The sequence below is a fragment of the Myripristis murdjan genome, chromosome 6, assembly GCF_902150065.1.
Source record: "Myripristis murdjan chromosome 6, fMyrMur1.1, whole genome shotgun sequence".
NCBI lineage: Eukaryota > Metazoa > Chordata > Actinopteri > Holocentriformes > Holocentridae > Myripristis > Myripristis murdjan.
Window position 1 is genome coordinate 19570208 of NC_043985.1, and position 21551 is coordinate 19591758.

The following is a 21551-nucleotide window of genomic DNA, read 5'->3' on the forward strand; positions in this document are numbered from 1 at the left end:
GGGTCAAATAAGTCAGGGGTCAGATGGAAAAACTGCTTATAAGAACTAATTAGGCCAGGAGGCTGTTGGTTAAAAAAATGTGGGCATTTTTAGTAAGCACGCATGAATGCTTCTGCTGGACTGAACAATTCCCCTCTGATCAGGGAACCAGTGCATGTTAGTACAATCCTGAGTTTCTTATTCTAAACCATACAAAAAGCAGAACAAACTTCTATAATAATACAAGTGATAAAAAGGCAAAATTTCCTGACCAGAGTTGTGTTTATGCTAGGGGTGCCATCTTAATAGAGATTTAGTTAAATTCATGATTTGCTATATGTCGATTTGATTTAAGAACTTTTTTTGGGAAAGATTCAATATGATTCGAGTTTGAAAACCACGATTTGAGTTAACAATTCGAGTCAGTTCAGTAAGTCAGAACGTTACATCTATAAAATATCACGTGCAATAATGTAGGAATATCCTTTGCCTTTTGAAATCTAGGGAAAAAATGACACCATAAAAAGCTTCGACATTATTCTTAAAAAAGACAAAGACAGCTGTAATTAATAACATTCTGTTAGATCAACCACAACGTCAGCTCTTTAAAAAAAGAATTGTGAATGATTTGATTCAAAGTATTTCATAGTGACTTAGGTTAAAGTCAGAGGGGTTAATTTTATTTACTTTGTTTACCAGATTGATGCAGTCAGACTGCAGAATTTAGAATCAATATGCATCAGTATAAGAATGTTACTAGCCCACGTTATAGCTTGTAAGTTTGTAGGTGGAAAATGTTGAGCTGTTTGTGTGAAAACACACAGATTGCCTTCAGCTACACCAGGGGATTGTGGCTGTGAGCTATCAGAGCACTCTGCTTCCCCTCTAGATGACTCCATCATCTATCAGTGTCCATTAGGCACAAGCTGGGTGGGATGGGGATTAGGAGCAGCACCCAGCTCCATGGCCATTAAGGCAGCATGAGGATGTGGGGGGAATACAAGAGTATGTGAAAAACACCTAGCAGCCAGATGTCTGATACAGACCAACTGACAACATGCTGATCACACCACAGGGAGCTGGGCTATGGCACTGACAGCAGGCCAACCACAGCACAGGGAGCGCGACTACGGCACTGACCGCAAGCCGTCACCAGAACCATGCTCAGCATAATGCAGCATGGCAGAGGAATCGATACAGCCCGGGAACAGCAACATCATGCCAGTGTAAGTCCAGGAATACCAACATCACAGCACCAAAAACAAAGCGCATAGTTCCACTAAATGCAATGGCAGACATGACATTAACCTTATCAGCAACAGAGATGCAAGATACAATCCAAAAAGGAGTGGAAATAGCCAGGCTCGATTTCTTGTCAGCAAACGCCCGACAACCAACACAACACATGTACAATTATATTGTTTACAATCTGTCATCAATATTCACTCCCAAAGAGAGAGCCCTGTGATAATTCTCTCACCAGCAAGCCTTAAGAGAGCCCCTCTGACATAAAGCAGAAATCAGGAGGAATGCAAGCTGGGAGGGAGAAATTTGGTCAAGATCTCAATGTCCCCCTCTAGTGTTCACCAAGTGTAACAGCCTTCACTCTCTCTAAATGGGGCATTTCTGTTTTTTAAGGCCAGATAATGAAGCCACTGATCCTGAAACCGGAATCTACATTCACAATTAAAGATTTTTTTTTTTTTTGTCAGAGGGAGACTGACCTTGCATTCTACGACACTCTGATCAGATTCACAGGTGACGTAGATCTCATCCACAGCCCGACGCAGATTGTCAAAGAGGAAGGCCCAGTAGCGCGCTCGCAGGTCAACCTTGCGTGGCTGTCTGGCTTTGGTGGGGCTTTTCTCTGCCCCTTTGTCCAACAGTGAACCAGCTGTACCCTTGTTTTCCACGCCTGTATTCTGCACAGAGCAAACACTACAGTTAACATTGACATATAGGACCTCACGATACAATACACATCATGGTACCTGGCTCACAATGCAATGTGTATCAAGACATACTGGAATACTTTGACAAAATTGACTGAGAATGAAGAAATATACCTTAAAATACAACCTGCTGCATAACACTTGTGTAGACTATGCAAAATACTATATGATAATTTCTGAAAGTTTCAAATAACGTTATTGTTACAATTTATTCAAGCAAAATTAGCACAATTCATTCACTTCACAGTTTACAAAGATGAACATGTCATAAATTCATATGAAAAAAAGAGTATAAACACCGATCAATACAGGTGGCTAAAGAATCTATACAGGATTGCAAAAAATATCACAATACTGAGTTGTTTTGAATTTTTTTTTTTTTTTTTTGCACAACTGTAAAAAGAAGAAGAAAAAGAAGAAGGGGAAATTTAATTTATGTAGCAACTTTCAAAAAAGGAGTTACAAAGTGGTTAGTTTACACAAAGGAAATTTTTCATCACACATTTTGCATGAGAAAAAATAGGCGAATGATTTGATTTATGAATAAAACCACCACCAGCCACGGTAGCTCACCGTGATCGTATAGTGGTTAGTACTCTGCGTTGTGGCCGCAGCAACCCCAGTTCAAATCCGGGTCATGGCATTGCGAAACAATGTCACGGCATACAGGCTGGCTTTTCGAGAATTTCCCTGGTTGGGATCAATAAAGTATATCTACCTATCTAGACCTGGAACAATACAAAAGTTAAAAAGGGTAAAACAAGTAAAAAAAAAAAAAAGATAAGATAGACGAACCAGAAGAAAAGAGGCTCAACTATCAGTTTGCCTGCAGTAGAATAATGAAAGCTATTCCAGTAAATTAAAAAAATAAAAAAAATAAATAAATAAATAAAAAATAACAACAACACAATGAATCCAAGCACCACCAAAGGGAATAAATTAAAATTAAAAAATTGTGATGACAAACACAGCGTGATCAGAACTTCTCAGCTGTTTATATATGGCAGCTACAGCCATTTTTAGCATGCATGCATAAAGCTAAAAGACAGGTGACCCAAGGTGGATCTGCCCTCCTGGCAGTGTTGTTGCTATTAACTTATATCTGACTGGCAGGACCAATAAAAGGCTAAAGGGAGGGAGACTTAACTAGGTGTATGGTGCCCTCTAGTGCACAGATGTGATACACCAACCTGTTTCTTATTCCTGTGTAGTCCAGAGTTGATTCGCTGACCCCTTGAACTGCTGCTGGAGTTGCTTTTGGACTTTGCTGTGTGAAGGAGAGAAAAGGTGTCATATATCAATAAGTTGTAGGTCAGCTGGACTCTGGTTGTTTGTCTTGTTTCGTCACTCAATCAAGAGGCTTCATAGAACTGAAGAAGCCACTTGGATGAGTGCTGAAACATTTTCAAGACATACATATTCAAGTCCGGCTGCCTTTGACGTACTGCTTCTTGGTCAACTGGGACTTGACTTAACAATCAGTATGGCTTTAATAATGATCTTGTTGTGATCGAAGCAGTTTATGTGTCTGTTAACTTTCACAGATAATTCCCCTCTCAAACCAGTTAGGGCAGTGCAATACGGTAAAAAAGTTATATCACAATATTCACAACGTCTTATGACAATCTGCAATAGATATCTTGGAGTGTGTGTGTGTATGAGTGAGGAGGGGCAAAAGGCACAAATTTATTTTAGTGTAAAGAGCTCTCCTCTTCCTCTCTCCCACACACACAACAGATTTTTTGCACTCAGTTCTCTTTCTCATCTTCACTTCTCCCACTGTCACACAAACATGTACACAAAAGGCTGGACAAATGAATAACGGGCTTAAATTAACTACTTTCCTTTGTCATTTATACCTGACGTATGATCGGTAACTAGGATTATTGCTTATGTTGTCATTCTAATTTGTTCTCAAGTGGGTTATATGGTTAGCTTGCAAGTTATAGATAAACATTACCTAGTGTTACACCATAAGCAATTCTATTAGAAAAACAAACTTGGAAAATATACTTCACTGGCTTCTAATTAGCTTCTAAACTGCATCATAACAGCTGTTGCAATAACTGTCAACTGCAATTTAGGTCATACAGACAGGGATATTTTTATGCCTCTTTCTGTTGCTCCATAATCTCATTCATAAGAGCAAATAAAATAATAATAACACATAAGAGAGCATTCAATCACCATGACATTCACAATTAACAAAATTATCATGAATATATTGTAAATATTCACTATATCACCCAGCCCTAACCCAACTAACATGGTGTTTACACATGTAATCGTCACAAATACAGCAACCCAGGCAACCTCCAGCTCATACTCGGATTATAAAAATCCCGGTAAAGATGTATGTGTTTTTCTGATATTAAGCATCTTACTGTGGCATGTAAACATCTTGTACTTTGTGAACAGCGAACATATCACCATGAAGTATTTACCATTACTGCAGGGTCTTACTTTTTTCCCCTATAATATAAATGGCCTACCATAGCCTAATCCTATCAATGGGCGAGACACTAGAGGTGGATAAGAAAATTAGTCTTATTCATGGATTATTCAAGGCACATACAACAAGACTTTCACTGGACTGGCCATTCGTTAGATTACTCCATTAATATAAACTTAGCACACACACAAACTGAGGAGCAGCCAAGAAGACTTACGTAATACAACCAAAATGACCCAAACACAAATAGAAAAGGAAGAGAGAGGGTCGGAGAGAGCGAGAGAGTGTGAAGGCGAGGGAAGGGAAGGGTAGACCTCACAGCTTACTTTGGCATGAAGCCCAAATAAATGAGCAGGAACACAGCTATGTTACAATGCCAACCACACTGCTACACTGTGAAAAAGTGCAGTTTAATAGTTTATTACAGCTTTATTTTTGGATATATTAGCAAGTAAAAAAAAAAAAAAATACATCATCTTTTAATAGACTGATCAAACAGCTTAGGACAAGACCACATAGCTCAGTGAACTCTGCTACCAAAAATATTTTACAGGTACTAGCTATAATGTCCCCTTAAAGGATAATTAAGGGATAATTTAAGGGGTAACTAAGGTTATATTTAACCTGGATTTTATTTTCCTAGTTTTAGCCATTATGATCATTGACTGTGGCCAGGACAGCTGCTGTCCAAAATGTTTTTTTTTCTGCAAAATAACAACCCATACTGCAGTTATACTTATCTTTAAATAGCTGTGATTTAACAATTGTCATGACAGACAGTTTCAGTTACAATAGTCCAATTGATTCTCTTCTGCCACTGCTAAATGGCAGGCAATGTCAGCTATTGGATGCAGGAAGGTCCCACTGTAATGTGAGTAGTATTATGTTGAAAGGATGTGTTTAATCACGTTTTGGATTCAGTTTTTAGAGATTACCACTTTGGTTCCGCATTTGTGTATATTGGACAGTGACTCCCAGCGACCTGGGGGTATAAAGGCTCTACAACTAAGTAAGTGTTGAAATTTTGAACACAATCAATTGTCTGGTGCCAGATTGAAAACAAACAAAATTATCTTTTAAGAGATTCTTAGTCTGTGGTCAAATCAAAATAGTTGTAAGGTGAGAAAACGAATGACATTTTGTTCCAAGTGATTTTGTAATACAGCTGAAAGCACTATCTGGGTTGACATGACCTTGCCAGAGCTGGTCTTTGTGGTGCCCCAGATAAATTACTTAGCCTCTCCTGGTGGGCCAAAAATATGAGTAAAACACCTGAAGTTGATATTAACAGTGCCTGACACTGCTGGTTGAAAACTTGCACAATTAAAAGGTCATGCGCTAACTTGCCTATCTACTCTTTTAACTTCAATATTAACCCTTTCCAGAGTGCAAAAACCTGAAACCTGCTGGAAAGCAAACAAACTTCAGAACAGCACCATATCCACTCATGTTTTTTTTTTTTTTTTTTTTTCCATTGTCAGCACGGGCATATTTAACAGTTTGTCTGAGACAGAGTGGCAGGAAGTACAAGTCTGTTTGTTGACACTTTGTTTTCATACAAGTCACCCACCTTCCTCCTCTTTGTTTTCTAGGGGTACACTCCAGGCAATGAGGTTTCGGGCAGCGCGGCCCTCCTCAGCCACTATCTTCCTCACTTTGTCATGGCTGTTGGAGCGCTGGAAGGATGCCTGCAGGAACAACAGAGGATACAAGTCACCCCACTAGTCAACTATACACTTTATCCTAGAGCCTGTTGTGGAAAGTGGAAGGCAAAATGGTGTAGAGCAAGAAGGGACGACATGTGTGAGCTGGGTTCAAACCCACAATTTTATGAGCATGAAGAGTATGGAAAAAAGTAACTGACAAGAAAAAGCTGGAGGCAGAAGCTCCAGCCTGCTTTGTGCACAATGTGCATCATGGTTGACCTACGCATTGAGTATGCATCAGTGAACTTCACTGTAGCTTCAGCTAAAGCAGATACTGTGAACAGAAAGAAACGCCATGAGATGTCATGTCACATCCTTTTCCTACGGGACATACAGGCACTCTATAATGAAATACAACACTGATATATTTGAAATTACAAGGCGCACCCAAAGATGCTTGAACCTTCATATATATTCCAATTAAAGTAATGATCCGACTATGCTCCCTCTCCCTGCCCATGTCACATAAACATTCTGTCACATCACAGCGTGGTCTGAGAGCTCATGCATAAAGGCTTGGAGCAAATCTGTTTCACAGCCCATATGCAGTAAGACTCCACTTTGCAATGCAAAGAACACAAGAAAAAAACTCTATGTACCTGATAGGCTACTTGGCATTACAGGCAGCTGGACGTTTTACATCTCTATATATTCTGACCTCTGGTAATCTGGTTGCAAAGCAGAACAGAAGGCAATGTCTTGAGGCTCAACATACTAAATGTTCCCTATTCAAGTAGAATAGCATGTACAATTCTGTACAATCCATAAATTATTCAATTTACTGTTGACTGAAATCCAGATCAACCTTGGCTATTCTTGTGGGATAGCTATTACATATGGCTTCAAAGTTAGCAAAATAAATTGCTGCCTAAAAACAACACAAAAATCAAGCACAAGTTCTCCCCTTAGTAGCAACTGAGTCATGGAACAAATCATTCTCTCACTTTTCCTGGCTGTCTCACTGGCACCGCTATTCAACTGAGAGGCTGCAGCAAAATGATTTCTCTACCATCTTGCAATCAGAATAAATGGGCACTACCAAACAACAGTGAGACACTTCAGGTTTCATCAAAAGCAATGCAGAGGCATGTGATAATTAGGCCTGAGATTATGTAAACATGCTATGTAACAATATTTTAGACTAGTGTTACAGTCTAACGGAGATAAAGTGACAATGGCTCGTTAGGTTTTACACATGCATAAACAGTGCGCAGACAGTGTATTGGCCTGCTACTATTTAATGTCGCTGGGGGAGATACCCAGCTGACCTACATTTGGTGAGCAAATTTCTTTACATGTAGAGTAGCTTGGGTTTCATTCTCCCATGAAGAAAAAAATAGCCTCTCATGGAGATAGCAGATCATAAAACAAAATCGGCCTTGCTAAAAACAGCAAAATCTAGAGAGCTAGGTCACCATCATAGCAAATCATCTCCCTGCAGACTGTAAATATTTACTCAGTGTTTCCTGTGCTTAGCAGCCATCAGATGACAGATGACTGTTGTGAGAATACCTAGCCTATAACCTACTCACAACTGATGGCTAACTGTGTGCAGCAGCCTGAGGCAGAAAGGGCTTAAGACAAGGCTCCCTTGATCCACTTAATCAGCTGCAAACAACCTGTCACCTGAACTGCACTGTAGAGGAATAAGATGCATCTAGGAGCATAACTTCAGCTGTGTTCTCTGGCCAGGCAATCTTCCCCATGCACAGGAAAGAGCTAACCTTTTGGATTGTGCTGAGTGAGGGGGCAGGTGTAGGGTTACCCTTCGAAAAGGTCTACAAACAGATGCATGCAGCAAGACAGCGGGTGAGAGCGAGACCGTGAAGGAGAAAGACAGAGGGAAAGCAAAAGATTAGAAGGTACATACAGAATAGAAGTAGAGTCTGTAAGCAGGTTCCTCGTCCTTATCCGCCCCTGACATAGTTTTCCAGCCCACTTCAGGCAACCTGTTTCCCCTCAACCAGCATTGCCACTTGTGCAAGGTGACATCGTCATCTGACAGCAGGACCAAAATAGACTCCTACTGTGTAGCCCACACTGCTATAGTAACTTGCCCAGCTGTGACAACTCCTCCACCAATAGCGATTGAGAGAGACAAGTGTTTAGTAGCCTGCCTGTCTTTAACTTTGCGTGCTCTGTCTGTAACTCGGTCTGTAATCTAGCCTGAGCCCTCAGCACTCTGCTGAGTTAGCAGCCACCCTTTAGGCCTGAGTCGGTGCCTGCTGCTGTCCGTTTGCCTGCCACTCTGCTCTCCACTGTATGCAGCTTCCTATGTTTACAGCCTCTCAGCCTCTCTCCTCTCCTCTCCTAGCTCTGCATCAGTCCCCCCACCCCCATCCCCTCCTCCTCTCCTTCTCCTTCTGCCACAACACTGCGCAGTCATGTGCACACACAGTAGGCCTGCTGCTCAGCCCCCATCCTTTGCTGCCAGTGATGAGAGTCTGGCTGCAGGCTCAAAGAGTGTACTAATATAAGCCTGGCCGTACTCTCAGCCACACAGACTGACGCTCTGGATCTGATTGGACTCGGCATCTGATGAATCATACGCTGCTGGGGGACACAAAACACAAACCCACATGGTTTGACTGCCAACAAATGGTACCACCTACCACTCACAAGACTATGAGAGTTACAAAGTCTGGGAGTTCATGCAAACTCGAGGACAACACTGTCTCAGCAAGTGAAAAGCTGACTTATAATACCCATGTCCTCACAAACACACTCCTATCGTTGCATTATTGCTTTGGTAATTAAATTGCACTCACAGATGAGCATCCTTCCTCCTCTGTCAAACGCAGGCCTTCATCGTTTGACATAAACACGAGTGGGTGTGTCTGAGAAAGGCTGGCATGGGGGGGGAATCCCTTCGGGAACAGCTCTTAGACAGACACCACCAGGCCCCCAAAGGGAAAGTCAACCAAAAATGTGTGATTTTTGCTTGAACTCAGGTAAAACACACCTTCAACTCTAAGTATCCTTAGTTAGCTCTGGTTAGCAAAGGATGCGCTGCGGTGTTGCTAGGTAACTAATCTATTGTAATTTAACTGTGAGCAATAAGGTGATAAATCATGACATACCTTCAGAGCGGTTATGGATGTATTCCTGCTTTTGCCTCCTCCATGCGAGGAGCCTGAGCTATTGCTCCCAGACCTCTCCCTCCCGTCCCCTCCTTGGCTAATTCTTGGGCAGAGACGGTGTTGACCAGCGCCACGCCGTCGGCCATCGTGGCGACTATCTTTTGACATCGACAAACAGGAAGTTCACTGTTCCGTGAAAGCGAAAGTCTACAGACAACGGACAAAGTTGCCTTGTTTTAAGAGTTGATGCAGAAACATATTAGATAAATGACAGCAAGGACAACCTAACAAAAGCAGGAAGTGTGAGGGTTTATAATTTTGATAGGCAGTTACATGTGTCCAATGAGCTCAGTGGAAGGTGGACCCCGACTGTATATGGGCCAATCACATGCAGTGTAATGTGGGTCAAAGGGTGGGAAAGATTTTAGAGGGGCGGGACTCACACCCTCTGCTATGGCAACCATGTAGATGGGCGGGAGTCTGGTTGATTTCTGCGTCTGCGTCAAGCCAGAGCCGTGCGTCAAGTTACGTCGAGAAAGCTGGAGCAGGCACGGCTATATTACCTACAAAATAAAAGCGCAAATGAAGAGTAAATGTAACTCCAAAGGTAAAAGGAATAATAATAATAATAATAATAATAATAATAATAATAATAATAAATAACAATAGGCCCTCTCTCCGTTGGAGGGCGAGGGCCTAATGAGGCTTATGGTGTACAAAACAAGGAAAAAGTAACATTACAACGGTGTTTATGGAGTGTAACTGCATATGGTCATACAGTGCTGTCAAAATAAATAAATAAACTCCTAAACTCCTAAACTCCAATCATGTACTAGAATCAGAATCCGAAATATTTTATTTATCCCCAAGAGCAAATTGGATCAGTTGTATTTGATCAAATTCTCAAGAGAATAGTATTTTATAAGCATGAATGAAATTATAAGAAATATAAAAACACATAGGAAATATAAAAATATGAGCATAAGAAATAAAAAAAAATGTGTGCATGTATTTAGACTCTTGGAAAAGATGTTTACCCTTTTTCATTCAGCTGGACTCGGTGTATCATTTTGTTCATAAAATCTATGGCACGGGAGCAGCAGTGCATGTGCAAGGTTGGTGTTTGACAACATATTTATTTATGTTCAGAAGCCCTGCACACATGGCATCTTCCACAGGCCTGGATTTGCATGCAATTTGCATCCACTATTTTCAGTTCTGCAACAGCTCCAAACAGTCGAGATACCGCTGAGATATACGCCCATTTGGGCATTTTATTTTGAAGGTTGTCACTGGAAGTGTTTTTGTTTTGTTTGTTTTTTTCTAGCTGGCTTGACAGGTGAATCGAGCCTTGTTCGGACAACTTTTCCAGGTAATAGAAATATCTCTCATCTGCAAAATGTGCTGTATTTAGTTACGTGAAGCAGTGGAGCTTTTATCAAGACTTTAACTATTACTGACTATTACAATTTTGTTAGACTCTGTCGTCATTACGAGTGTCCACAATCATATATTGCATGTCTCTCTCTCTCTCTCTCTCTCTCTCTCTCTCTCTCTCTCTCTCTCTCTCTCTCTCTCTCTCTCTCTCTCTCTCTCTCACACACACACACACACACACACACACACACACACACACACACCTCACAAAACAGAAAGTGTTGCTTCCTTTAGTTCAAGTTACCAGCTGGCCACAAGGCAGTACCATTGCACTTGGTCTGGCCTGGGCTTATCATCCTCTGTTTACAATCAAATACCTATTCTAATTAACATGATTTTGCTAATTTGTATTGTATTCGAGCCCATTGCCTAAGAAAGGAAATCATTTTTTCTGACATAGATCATTTGTGTTTCTCCAGAGATGGCCTCCCTCACATCGATGACCTCAGCGCTGTTGATACTGCAGTTTGTGTTTGGTGAAAGCTCCCACAAGTATCTTCACGAAGATCATTATATTGGTCAGCAGCACAACCCTGAGCATGACATGCATGTCCTGCTTGGAAATGAGGTTATTCAACATCTTTATTCATCGTCTCGGCCTCCATCGCTGCTCTAAATCCATTTAACCCCTTAAATCTCTCCCTGTTTTCATTTATGCACTGCCAGGACTCCGAGGAGACAAAGAAACTGAGCCCGGCAGAGAAGCGGCAAAGGATGATGGCAATCGTGAAGAAGATTGATAAAAATTCTGATAAGTTGTTAAGTGCAGGTAACGTCACATTTACTTGTGCCCTCGCTAACATCTCAACCTTTGCTCAGAGTGAAGTCATGCACAGTCACACAGCATCACAGTCAGTCTGCACGCTGTTTTATTTGCAGAAGAGATCACCCTGTGGATTCAGCACGTCTACAGGAAATATGCCCTGGATGATGCTGAGGAGCGCTTCCCCGAGTTTGATACAGACAGTGATGGTGTTGTATCGTGGGAGGAATACAACATGGTCGCTCACGATCAGCTCATCAGTTTTGATGACAGTGCTGTTCTGGAAGATCCTGAGCAAGAGTCCCTCAGATATGTATGCATACTCTTATTCTGTATACCTAAAAATCACATTCAGCAGCTTATATTTTTTGAGTTGCCTCGATTTAGACTCGTATCCTTGTCAGCTCCACCAAAAGGAGAGGAGGCGCTTTGAATTTGCTGATGTGGACGGCACACCAGGCCTCAATGTGACAGAGTTTCTCGCCTTCACACATCCGTCTGAAGTGGATCACATGTCTGTAAGCCACCAACACTTACACATACACAGAAAATTTGATAAAGTGTTAAGCCTGCACCTTCTGTCGCTTAAATAAAAATAACTCCTATGCACAGTCATACGTTACAGGCTCACTCTTTACATTTCTTGAATTAAAATGTGATTATTTACTTGTTATTCTAACAGGATTTTGCCATTGAAGACGTGTTGAGTGAATATGACACGAACAAAGATGGATTCATCAGTCTAAGTGAATTTATTGGAGATGTTCGCAGTGATGGTGAGATGACCTACATGTTGTTAGATTCATTCATCTTATGCCTCTTGTGCTTCCTCGATGCATTGCAGATGTTTTTTTTTTCTTTGTCAGAGGGCAATACCCCATCGCAGTGGGAGATTGAAGAGACAGTGCGCTTTAAAGACTTGTATGATCAAGATAAGGATGGCAAGTTGAACCGAGAGGAGCAGCTGCGATGGGTTGCACCTAACAGCTATGGCTCAGCAAGAGAAGAGGTGAGACTCATCCCTTCCAGCACAACCCCAAGATTTTGTTCATGTAGTGGCATCAGGAAACACAATTGATTCTGAATAATTTGGTAAATGGTCTCCCTAGGAAAATAAAACATTGCAGCATGGCAGTGTATTCTCACATTCCTTTGCTTATATTGCTCTCATGTCATCAACAGGCTCTTCACCTCATCAAGGAAATGGACCATGATGGTGACGGGCAAATTTCAGAGGCCGAGGTCCTGAAGAATCTAGAAACATTCATGAACAGTGAAGTGACAGACTATGGCAGACAGCTGCATGTATCACATGACGAATTATAGCTTTATATTCTTGTGTATTTTAGAGTTTTCTCATTTGTGTCCATAGCAATGTATGTATGTTTGTTAATGTATGTTAGCCTAACATTTTGCATGGGTTTCTGCCCCTCCCTTTTTTTCATTCAAAGTCTGAAAACTGAACATGCAATGCAAGGATATGCACCTTCCTCTTGGCAGTGAGTTGTTCCTACTTGACAAGCAGAGGAGATATCTTGAGAACAAAGTGAAAGAAAAACATTTTCCACAGTGCCCAGTGTGGGATTTCAGTACATCAACCACATGTATTGCATTCACTTCAGAGCATTACATAGTTTAGCATTCTGTGCATCCTTAAAATGCAAGTGCTAACAAATTAAAAATCATAAAAATCTCCAGAGGGAAGGATTTTTTTTTTTAAGATGTGGGGTGAAATATTAATTATTATTATTTTTTTTATATTGTAAGAATGTTTAGAGGTTTAATATTACTAGGAGCAATTAAATTTAGTGACGTGACTGTTATCTTAAATATCAGTCTGGTTGCGGCGGCCAATAACATGTTGTAGCTCTTCCTCATTCAAGCCAAACGTGTAAGCCACTACTGTTTTAAGGCTGGTTTCCTGAATGTGTCATCAGTTTCACTGAGCATCGACCATCCGCCTGACAAACTGCCAGGCTTAATAAAATAACTTCAAGTGAAATTTCAAACAGGGAATATTTTTTTACACACTGCCGGGATGACATTACAGTTCAAAGACGCCTTTTGGGTAAGTTGCTGTGGTGTTACTATTTCACAGACTTTCCTTTGATCACGTTCAGATCTAAAGCTGAAGTTGACTTTGAGTGAGAGAATCGTCCACACTGAAGTGAGAACTCATTGTTGCGCTGGTTCATTGCAACTTTGAAGTAAAAACTAAAGTAAAAACAACCACCTCCCTCCAGTGTAATTTATGCTTTTTGTATTTTTAGTTACTAAATAGTGACCTATTAAGCTAAATGTGGTCTCCCTTGAGATGAATTGCAAATCTTCAGTGCATTTGCTTCATTTTGAAATCTACTGGAAAGGAACTCCTTATAGTTTCTGTGATAGAAAACAAAAGTATTTAATGTATCGGTACATGATAATCAAAATACTGATTTTTCATCTTTGTTGTGAACATAATCTCTGAATGTCATGTAGGTCCAGGCCTGATTTACAAAATGAACAGATTTGTGGGTACAGTTTTTCAGTTCAGGAGAGCAGTGACATAATTTTTATAACGGAGATCATCTACGCTTCTCTTCCATGCTTTGCAAAGTGTTTCCTGTAAAACAGGCTCCTCTCAACTTGCTGCTTCCCTTTGATCTTTTAACTGTGATGCTTTGTCAGAGATATAATCTACAAATCGGTAGACAGCTGGGGGGTAGATTTGCATGGGAGGGTCCACACAATAATCCCCTTGAAACCTTTGCAAATTAACGCTTGAGAATCCAGCCTATGTTTAATGAATCTATGTCATGTCTCATAATACTGAATGTTTTTAATATATTTCAGCTCAAACAAATACATTTTGATCAAAACCCAAAACGTCTATCTAACAAGAAATCCACTAGGTTGTCAGAAATCTATCCTCTTGTTTGAGCTTATGGTAGCTTATTGAAACAGGCTAATACATTTTGTTTTAGGAATCCTATTTTTACAAAAGATGCCAGCATAAAAATAAAAAAAAAAATGCCATGGAGTGTTATTTAAATTCTCACCTATGGTAAGACCTTTACCCATTAGTGGCATTCATGGAATCTAATGGCAACATTTTCTTACAAATATGGATATGCAGCATTTTGAAATGAAAGGCCTCAAATACATAGTTGAATGTTTAAATGATGCAAACAAATTTTGGGACAGATCAGTGGTTAGTGTGTTGATGTTCTCTGGACAGAGCTTATTCTGACTTTTGTTTTATGTTGGTGTTGGAGCCCTTAGAGTAAATATTGCTTTATTGTGGAGAGGTTGGCTATCAAAGCTATAGTATTCAATGCTTCCAGGGAGTTGACTTCATCAGCAATGCCGGGTATGAGACCATAGTTCAAAGACTTTGCGATGGTCGGCGGACATGCAAAGACGTGGAAGAACTCTTGAAAATGAGGTGGGCCTTCAAACCACTGGCATGTTGCACACATTTGAATAGTATGCCCTCATTTTATGTGGTTCAGCTGCATATGACTTCCTTTGTGTAGGGCGTCAGCGGAGGAAAGATATGGCAAAGAACTGGTCACAATTGCCCGTAAGGCTGGGGGTCTATATGAGATCAGGTATGTGTGTGTGTGAGTTTGTTTGAGCATAAATATGCACATCACGATGTCTGAGCCTACCTGTTGTGTGACATTACAATTTAGCTTCTACAAATTTTCTATCCTCGTCTTGTGTTTCCAGCACCCTGAGAACATCTATTGACGAAATGAAAAGACGTAAGTCCAGCAGATAACTTGAGGCTTTTTATGCCAGCTATGTATGTCTGTTGCATGTGTATTTTAGGTTTAATGCATCTTTTTTTTTTCTTATTTTCAAACAGTTTTTAATGTTGTGTGTTTGTGTTATCCAGAAATTGAGAACATTGGAAACCTGCACATTCAGCTCTCTGGACTACTAAAGGAGGAGATGAAGAGGATTGAGCAGTTTAGGGAACGACAGAAAGAACAGAGAAAAAAGGTGACTGTTCATTTTTTCTTGTTAACTGCACGGAGGCAAACTAAAAAACAATTTCATCTCCAAGTAAGGTTCTTCCTGTATAATTTTCAGCATTGTAGGAGAATTCAAGCACCCATATATAATTTCTTTTGGACTATTTGAACTCAGTAATGAGACTGGATGCACATAAACTGATTATAACCAGTTTGAGGAATGACAAATGCTGATTGTATTGTTGTAGTTGGTAAATGTCATGATAATATTTTTGGTAATATTTTTTTCCTTTTTTCCTCAGTATGAAGGCATGATGGAGAAGGTCCAGAAGGCTAAAGTCTCCCTGTTCAAGAAAACAATGGATGTAAGGTCAACTCACATTCTCAGTGTCACAGTGATCTGCATGGTTAGACCATAGCACTTTGCTGTAGCTGGTTTTGGTAGGGGGATCATTTTTCTGTGTAACAGAAGATATATTTAGTGAAGATCTTACGTGTGGCAATGGTTGGCTGCTTTAGTCATCAGTGCGGTGGCACAAATTTAGTAAAGGTACATCCTGCTTGTGTATGCACAGTATTAGTGTTGATATGCCTCTCTGCAAATAGATGGAGCAGAGAAACATTGCACTGTGTACCCGAGACATGCAACAGGAAGATACTTTCGCAAATTCATCATCAAGAATTTGCCATACCCTAATAGGTGTTTAGGACATATAAAGCAGTGTGAGCTAGAAGGAAGTGGTATTCTTCCTGATTTACTGCACATGTCACCCCCGTCTCTATTAAGCATATTTCCCCTTCCTGGAGCAGTTTCCTGTAAAACATTCACAGCAGCACTAAGGTTTGGTTGGAAATTAAACATTACATATGGTTTATGATTAATTTCCCTAGTCTAAAAGGTCGTATGAGCAGCGCTGCAGAGAGGCTGATGAGGCAGAGCAAGCTGCTGAGAGGATGAGCAGCGCTCCCACAGGCACTCCCAAACAGACTGAGAAGGTAAACCATGATGCTGTTGAACACACATCAGATATGTCCTGCTCTCTGATCCAGTGCAATAGCACACAACGACTATCATCCTTGTATTATTTGACAGTTCATCTAATTTATTATAATTGCTTAAGTGCCCATTTCTGCTCAGCCAGTTCTCAGAAGGCTGTACATATGCTGTGCATCATGCATTACCATGTAGAGATCAAGTAGATGATTTTAACATTCATGGTATATTTGGCTGTAAAAATCACAAAATTGTTTTTTTTTTTTTTTTTTTTTTTCCAAATTTCATGCTTAATTAAATGTACCATAGGATCATCAGAAAGCAGGTTCTCCCTCCCTCTGTCCTGGTCTTTGTCTTACTTCTGTACACCCACACAATCAGAGGTAATTTTCCACAGCAACCTTTGTTTTTTTTTTTTTCTTTTTTTTGACATGAAATAGCAGAGTAAACACAGGTGTAACTACATAAGGTTCTGTTAGAGCTACTGTATGGAATGAAACCATATTAATGTCATCAGTAACACCTGTGTTTTACCCTATTTTTCAGGTGGAAAAATTCTGTTAAAAAAATTCACTGCTCTGCATTGCTACATAACCTCTCTCCTCTGTCTTTCTATTGCATTATCCGTGGGCCTGGCTATCTGGCACACCACTGGGCACCTCATTATCTGTCCACACTGTGGACAAATGAGAGCATTCAGTTCATTTGGGTATAAGACACCAGCAATTAGTTTGGATTTCTAAAACAAATTGCTTCAGTTGCCAGCCAGAGGGATAGTTTCTCAAAGGGCAATAGACAAATTTAACCGAACTGTCAACAGTGACAGTTATTCCACAATTATGCTACAACACTGACAGAGATTAGGAAATTCTCCTTGCACTGGATCTTTAATACTTGATTGTGCCATGTTAAAGTGATGTCTGCATTTCAATATGGAATTCACTTGGGAAAAAATTGACTTTGACCTACTGAATGTGTGTCGGTTTTGAATTTCATCACAAAAATTGTATGTTAAACACTTGAACAAATCTTTCATAAGGCAATGTATTTCCTCGAACAGGTTTAAAGAAATAGAGGCAATGTGTCATTGTGTAAACTCTTCTTTTTCAGTTGCACAACAAATCCAAACAGTGCAGAGAAGCTGCAGTAGAAGCTGGTAAGGACAAATAATGAGATATGACATGTCATGTGCACCCTGAAAGAATTTAGCTGTGTTGTACATATATATATATGTATGTGTGTGTGTGTGTGTGTGTGTGTGTGTGTGTGTATACATATATATACATATAGATAGATAGATAGATGGATAGATAAATAGATAGATATACACATATATACTCAAAATGAAGTGCCACAGAAACACATGATGCACTTTTGAAGCTACTGAAGTTCACCAGAAATGCTTTTTTTTTTCTGGATGGTGGTCACACTTACTTCCCCTTTTATTCCAGAAATAGCATGCAAACATGAAGATTGGCTTATAGATTTTTTTGGTGTCCCTGACTGTGAACCCCCAGTATCAACAACTGAGCAATCACTGTTAACCAAAAAAAAAAAAAAAAAAACACTTTGATTTATCTGAAAATTAATTGTTTTGTTTTTCTTCAGAGAAACAATACATGTTAAACATTGAACATCTTGACAAGATTCGTCAAGAGTGGGAATCAACTCATGAGAGCACATGCGAGGTAAAGTGAAGCAATAAAAGCTGTATTTCTCTCCTTACTGGTCAAGCGAGGAATGCTGTTTTGTCAATGAAAATGTGTACGATGTGTAATGCTTCCTGCAGACAGGCAGAAAAATTTCCAGCACCAGGGTTTTCAAATCAACAAAAGTGAAGCAACTCACTGAGCACTGCTGCGCAGAGTTGCACAAGAACTACAGTATACTCCCACATTACACAAATATTTTAATTTCATTATTTATAAAAATGGTTACCAGCTAAGTGTAACACTGTAATACTCTGTAAGTATTTCTTAACCGTTGTGAAATAATGACATGCTGAGGGTTTGTTTTGTAGGTGTTTCAGCAGCAGGAGGAAGACCGCATCAATGTGCTGAGAAATGCTCTGTGGGTGCACTGCAACCATTTCTCGATGCAGTGTGTCAAAGATGATGAGGTGTGTCCAGCTGTTGTCACACATCATCAGCCACAGGACAGAATAGATTACCATGTGTATGCATGGCATGAAAAATCCTTTTGAATGCGTATGTTTGAATTTGGCTCTTTCAGTGTTATGAGGACGTCAGAAAAACATTGGAAAACTGCGACCTCATCACTGACAACAACTGCTTTGTGGAGATGAAAAGCACTGGCTCAAGTCCACCAGGTAGGCACATGTCATGCAACCTCCCTTATTTGGATATGAATTTACTCCAGGTTGAAAATTTCACTATTATCTGTGAACTCCTGCTTTGCAAGCTTTGGAATGAAATGTTGTGTTTGTTGAAGTGATGCATGTCTTCCTTATATTAAGGATTTTTCTTTTCTTTACTGAAATCCGATTTTCCTTCGACAGCTCCAATTGAATACCAGAACTACTATAAGAGGGACACTGCAGCAGACAGTAATGGCAGTGCTGGTTTTGTGGGAGGAGTCATTAAAAGGTCAGATCAGATTTTTATCATCAAAATTACAGAATAGAGAAGCATTGGTGCTAAACAGGAAACGTCATTATAATCATTGTGTGAAATGTTTCAATTTCAGAGCAAGTCTTGTATTTCTTAACAAATATTGTTCACAATTTCTAGGTTTTCAAATCTTCTGCAGGGAAACAGCGGCTCCAAAACAAGCATGAATGAGACAAGTGTGCAACCGACTGGTATGGCATCAAAATGATTTGAGCATCATGACAATGTTTAGCTCTTTTGCAAAGTATGATGGTGCACAAAGGCTGACTTCATTCCTGAGACACAAGATATGCTGTTACTACTATGTTGCGATATTGCTATTATTTTATTTGCACCAGCAGGTGGCACACAACTTCCGCTAATGATTTGCTCAGCTTTCCTTTGCTTGCATGTGATATATCATGTTCTTGGCTCAGCACAACAGTGTTGTTTGCAAAGCTGCAAAGTGCTCGACACAAAAGCCGCATGTCTGAATATGTCTGCCCTCCTGTGAACTTTCCCAGTCGCAGCAACAGATGGAGTTTACGCCTCCGTTCCTGAATTTCAGCAGAGCCAGCCGAACCGTGAGGAGTACATAGCGATGTATGACTATGTGGCCCAGGTCAGGCTGCTGGCTCTGATGTCAGACTTTTCATTCAAGATATTTATTTTATTATTTTTTTTTCTTAATTTGTGAGGCAAGACAAACACATAACAATATAGATGTTACATGATATCACATGCATGCATACAATACTGCAGTCTCACAAGCATTACACTGAACAGAGACTAGGACGTAAGTGTGAATGATGAGCTGGTGTGGTAAACGACTGTGTAGGACAGAAAGAAAAGAAAAACAAAAGTAAAACAACTTGACTTTTTTTCTTTCACTTTATAGTTTCCTCTGTAGATTCCCATATCTCTGTTATATAATTCATAGTTGGATGAAGAAAGAAAGAAAGAAGTGGGAAAGGGCATGCAACATTATTGGGAGATGGGACTTTTTTTTTTTTTCATTTTTCATTCAAGATCTTTAAATATCCTACAGTGAAATGACTCTCTCTCATACCAACAATAATCTCCTCTGTCTGTCTTTAGGGGGAGGATGAGCACTCTTTATGTACTGGGGATGTTGTGGTTGTCATAGATCAAGGCTTGGACGGCTGGTGGACAGTGGAGAGGAATGGACAATCGGGTTTGGTTCCAGGCTCTTACCTTGGCAAACAATGAGTTTATTAGACTTTCGTATGTGGGATTATAGGCTACTGCAGCTGTTTTTTTGTGTAATATATAAACACCATGTCCTTTCAAGTTGCTGTATATTGATGTCAGATGGTCATGATTCTTCAGCATTCATTGCCATCTAATATTGAGTAGTGAATTATTTATTAATATGACTGAAAATGGAACTTTTTTTGGGGGGGGGGGGGGGTCGGGGGTCTGTCAAGTTTAGACACCACCGCTAGTGTGAGATCACCACACCAAGGGCAGACAAGGAACTGACTGTTCTGCCACACATGGTCAAGGTTATTCATGCACACTGGTATTGAATGTCACATTGTAAGTCTAACATCCCAGTTGTCCAGCTATTTTTTTCTTTATTTCTGTTGTTGCACTATATATTTTGCCCATACTGAACTGAAAATATAAACCATTTACCAAAGTAATTTTGTTTGTTATCAAATTTGTATATTCTCACATCTAAAGGGCATACTTCAGTCAGAGATGGTTCATAAATTAGTGACCATTTCTAACTACTCAGTATGAAAGGCATATATACCATCAGGTTTTAATTTATTGCTTTGTCAGCTTTGATTTCATTTCATTCAGCACCGACTTGATTAATGACTGGCCTGCTAACAAAGCCAACCACAAACCTTATTTAGCATGTGATAAAACTGCATTTCCATTCTTTAACTTTTTCTACATGGCCAGTTTTGTGCGGTGGATACTACTGTCAATAATTTTAAGTGGACTCTAAGATCAAATCAGGACTATCTCAGCACAAACACATGTAACACATGCAGTTAAAATGCATCCAGCCATCATTCTTGAGAATGTGACTGAGCAGTCTGATCTCTTTGGTTCACAAGTGTCGGGTTACTCCACAGCAGGAAATGAATCACCAACTCAGTGTCCATCAGATAGTCACCTGTGTTGAGCCCTTTCACAACTGTGAGCGTGAAGTTTCCCAGTTGTTCTTCAGCTGTTACTAGATATGATTCCTGTTATGCAGACAAATTACAAAGATAGAACTAGATCTAATTAATGCAGCAAGAGTTTAAATATTTACTGTTCAAGCCTATAAAAACCTGGAACCTACTTTTTAGAGGCGACCTTAACACAAAGCTTATCCTTATCGCATAATCACCATCAGCACCAAACCATCTGACTTCTTGTGTGAATCCTTTAAACCCCCGCATCATGGGAAAGTGCTGAACTCTGACCCTTCTCTATACAAAGCCGACTTCTTGTTCATCCAGTGACAAAACCCACTGGGTATATGCTTTGTCTAGAGGGAGATTAAAAAAAAAAAAAAAAACTGGTGACCAGTGCAGCATAATTTATCATTTGTTAAGACAAGAAATAACCAACAAGAGAAACCAAACTGAGAAAG

General features: G+C 40.0%; 3 protein-coding genes across 6 annotated transcripts in view; 2 read left to right on the forward strand and 1 right to left on the reverse strand.

Moving 5' to 3' along the window:
- scaper (S-phase cyclin A-associated protein in the ER) overlaps positions 1–9463 on the reverse strand; it is a 60680-nt gene extending 51217 nt beyond the window's left edge. For 2 of the 4 annotated variants that reach the window (XM_030053573.1, XM_030053571.1), the window contains exons 1-4: positions 9170–9459; positions 5954–6071; positions 3122–3198; positions 1704–1901 (exon numbers count right to left, since the gene is read on the reverse strand). In XM_030053573.1, the coding sequence (XP_029909433.1) occupies positions 1704–1901; positions 3122–3198; positions 5954–6071; positions 9170–9337 (561 nt within the window). In that variant the 5' untranslated portion in view covers positions 9338–9459. Of the gene's footprint in view, positions 1–1703; positions 1902–3121; positions 3199–5953; positions 6072–7959; positions 8313–9169 lie in introns of those variants that run through there. The other 2 variants (XM_030053574.1, XM_030053572.1) reach the window with 2 other exon arrangements.
- A 1012-nt stretch (positions 9464–10475) lies between these two features.
- On the forward strand, positions 10476–12859 carry rcn2 (reticulocalbin 2). Its single transcript, XM_030054573.1, has 8 exons — positions 10476–10541; positions 11026–11174; positions 11273–11375; positions 11486–11682; positions 11774–11887; positions 12052–12145; positions 12236–12378; positions 12552–12859. The coding sequence occupies exons 2-8, from the start codon at positions 11028–11030 to the stop codon at positions 12693–12695; spliced, it is 942 nt and encodes a 313-aa protein (XP_029910433.1). The 5' UTR covers positions 10476–10541; positions 11026–11027; the 3' UTR covers positions 12696–12859.
- A 154-nt stretch (positions 12860–13013) lies between these two features.
- On the forward strand, positions 13014–20669 carry pstpip1a (proline-serine-threonine phosphatase interacting protein 1a). Its single transcript, XM_030054572.1, has 15 exons — positions 13014–13437; positions 14696–14796; positions 14888–14962; positions 15084–15118; positions 15253–15359; positions 15634–15696; positions 16223–16327; positions 17436–17481; positions 17934–18013; positions 18346–18444; positions 18558–18654; positions 18844–18931; positions 19076–19146; positions 19459–19556; positions 20033–20669. The coding sequence occupies exons 1-15, from the start codon at positions 13408–13410 to the stop codon at positions 20162–20164; spliced, it is 1227 nt and encodes a 408-aa protein (XP_029910432.1). The 5' UTR covers positions 13014–13407; the 3' UTR covers positions 20165–20669.
- Positions 20670–21551: the final 882 nt, after the last annotated feature.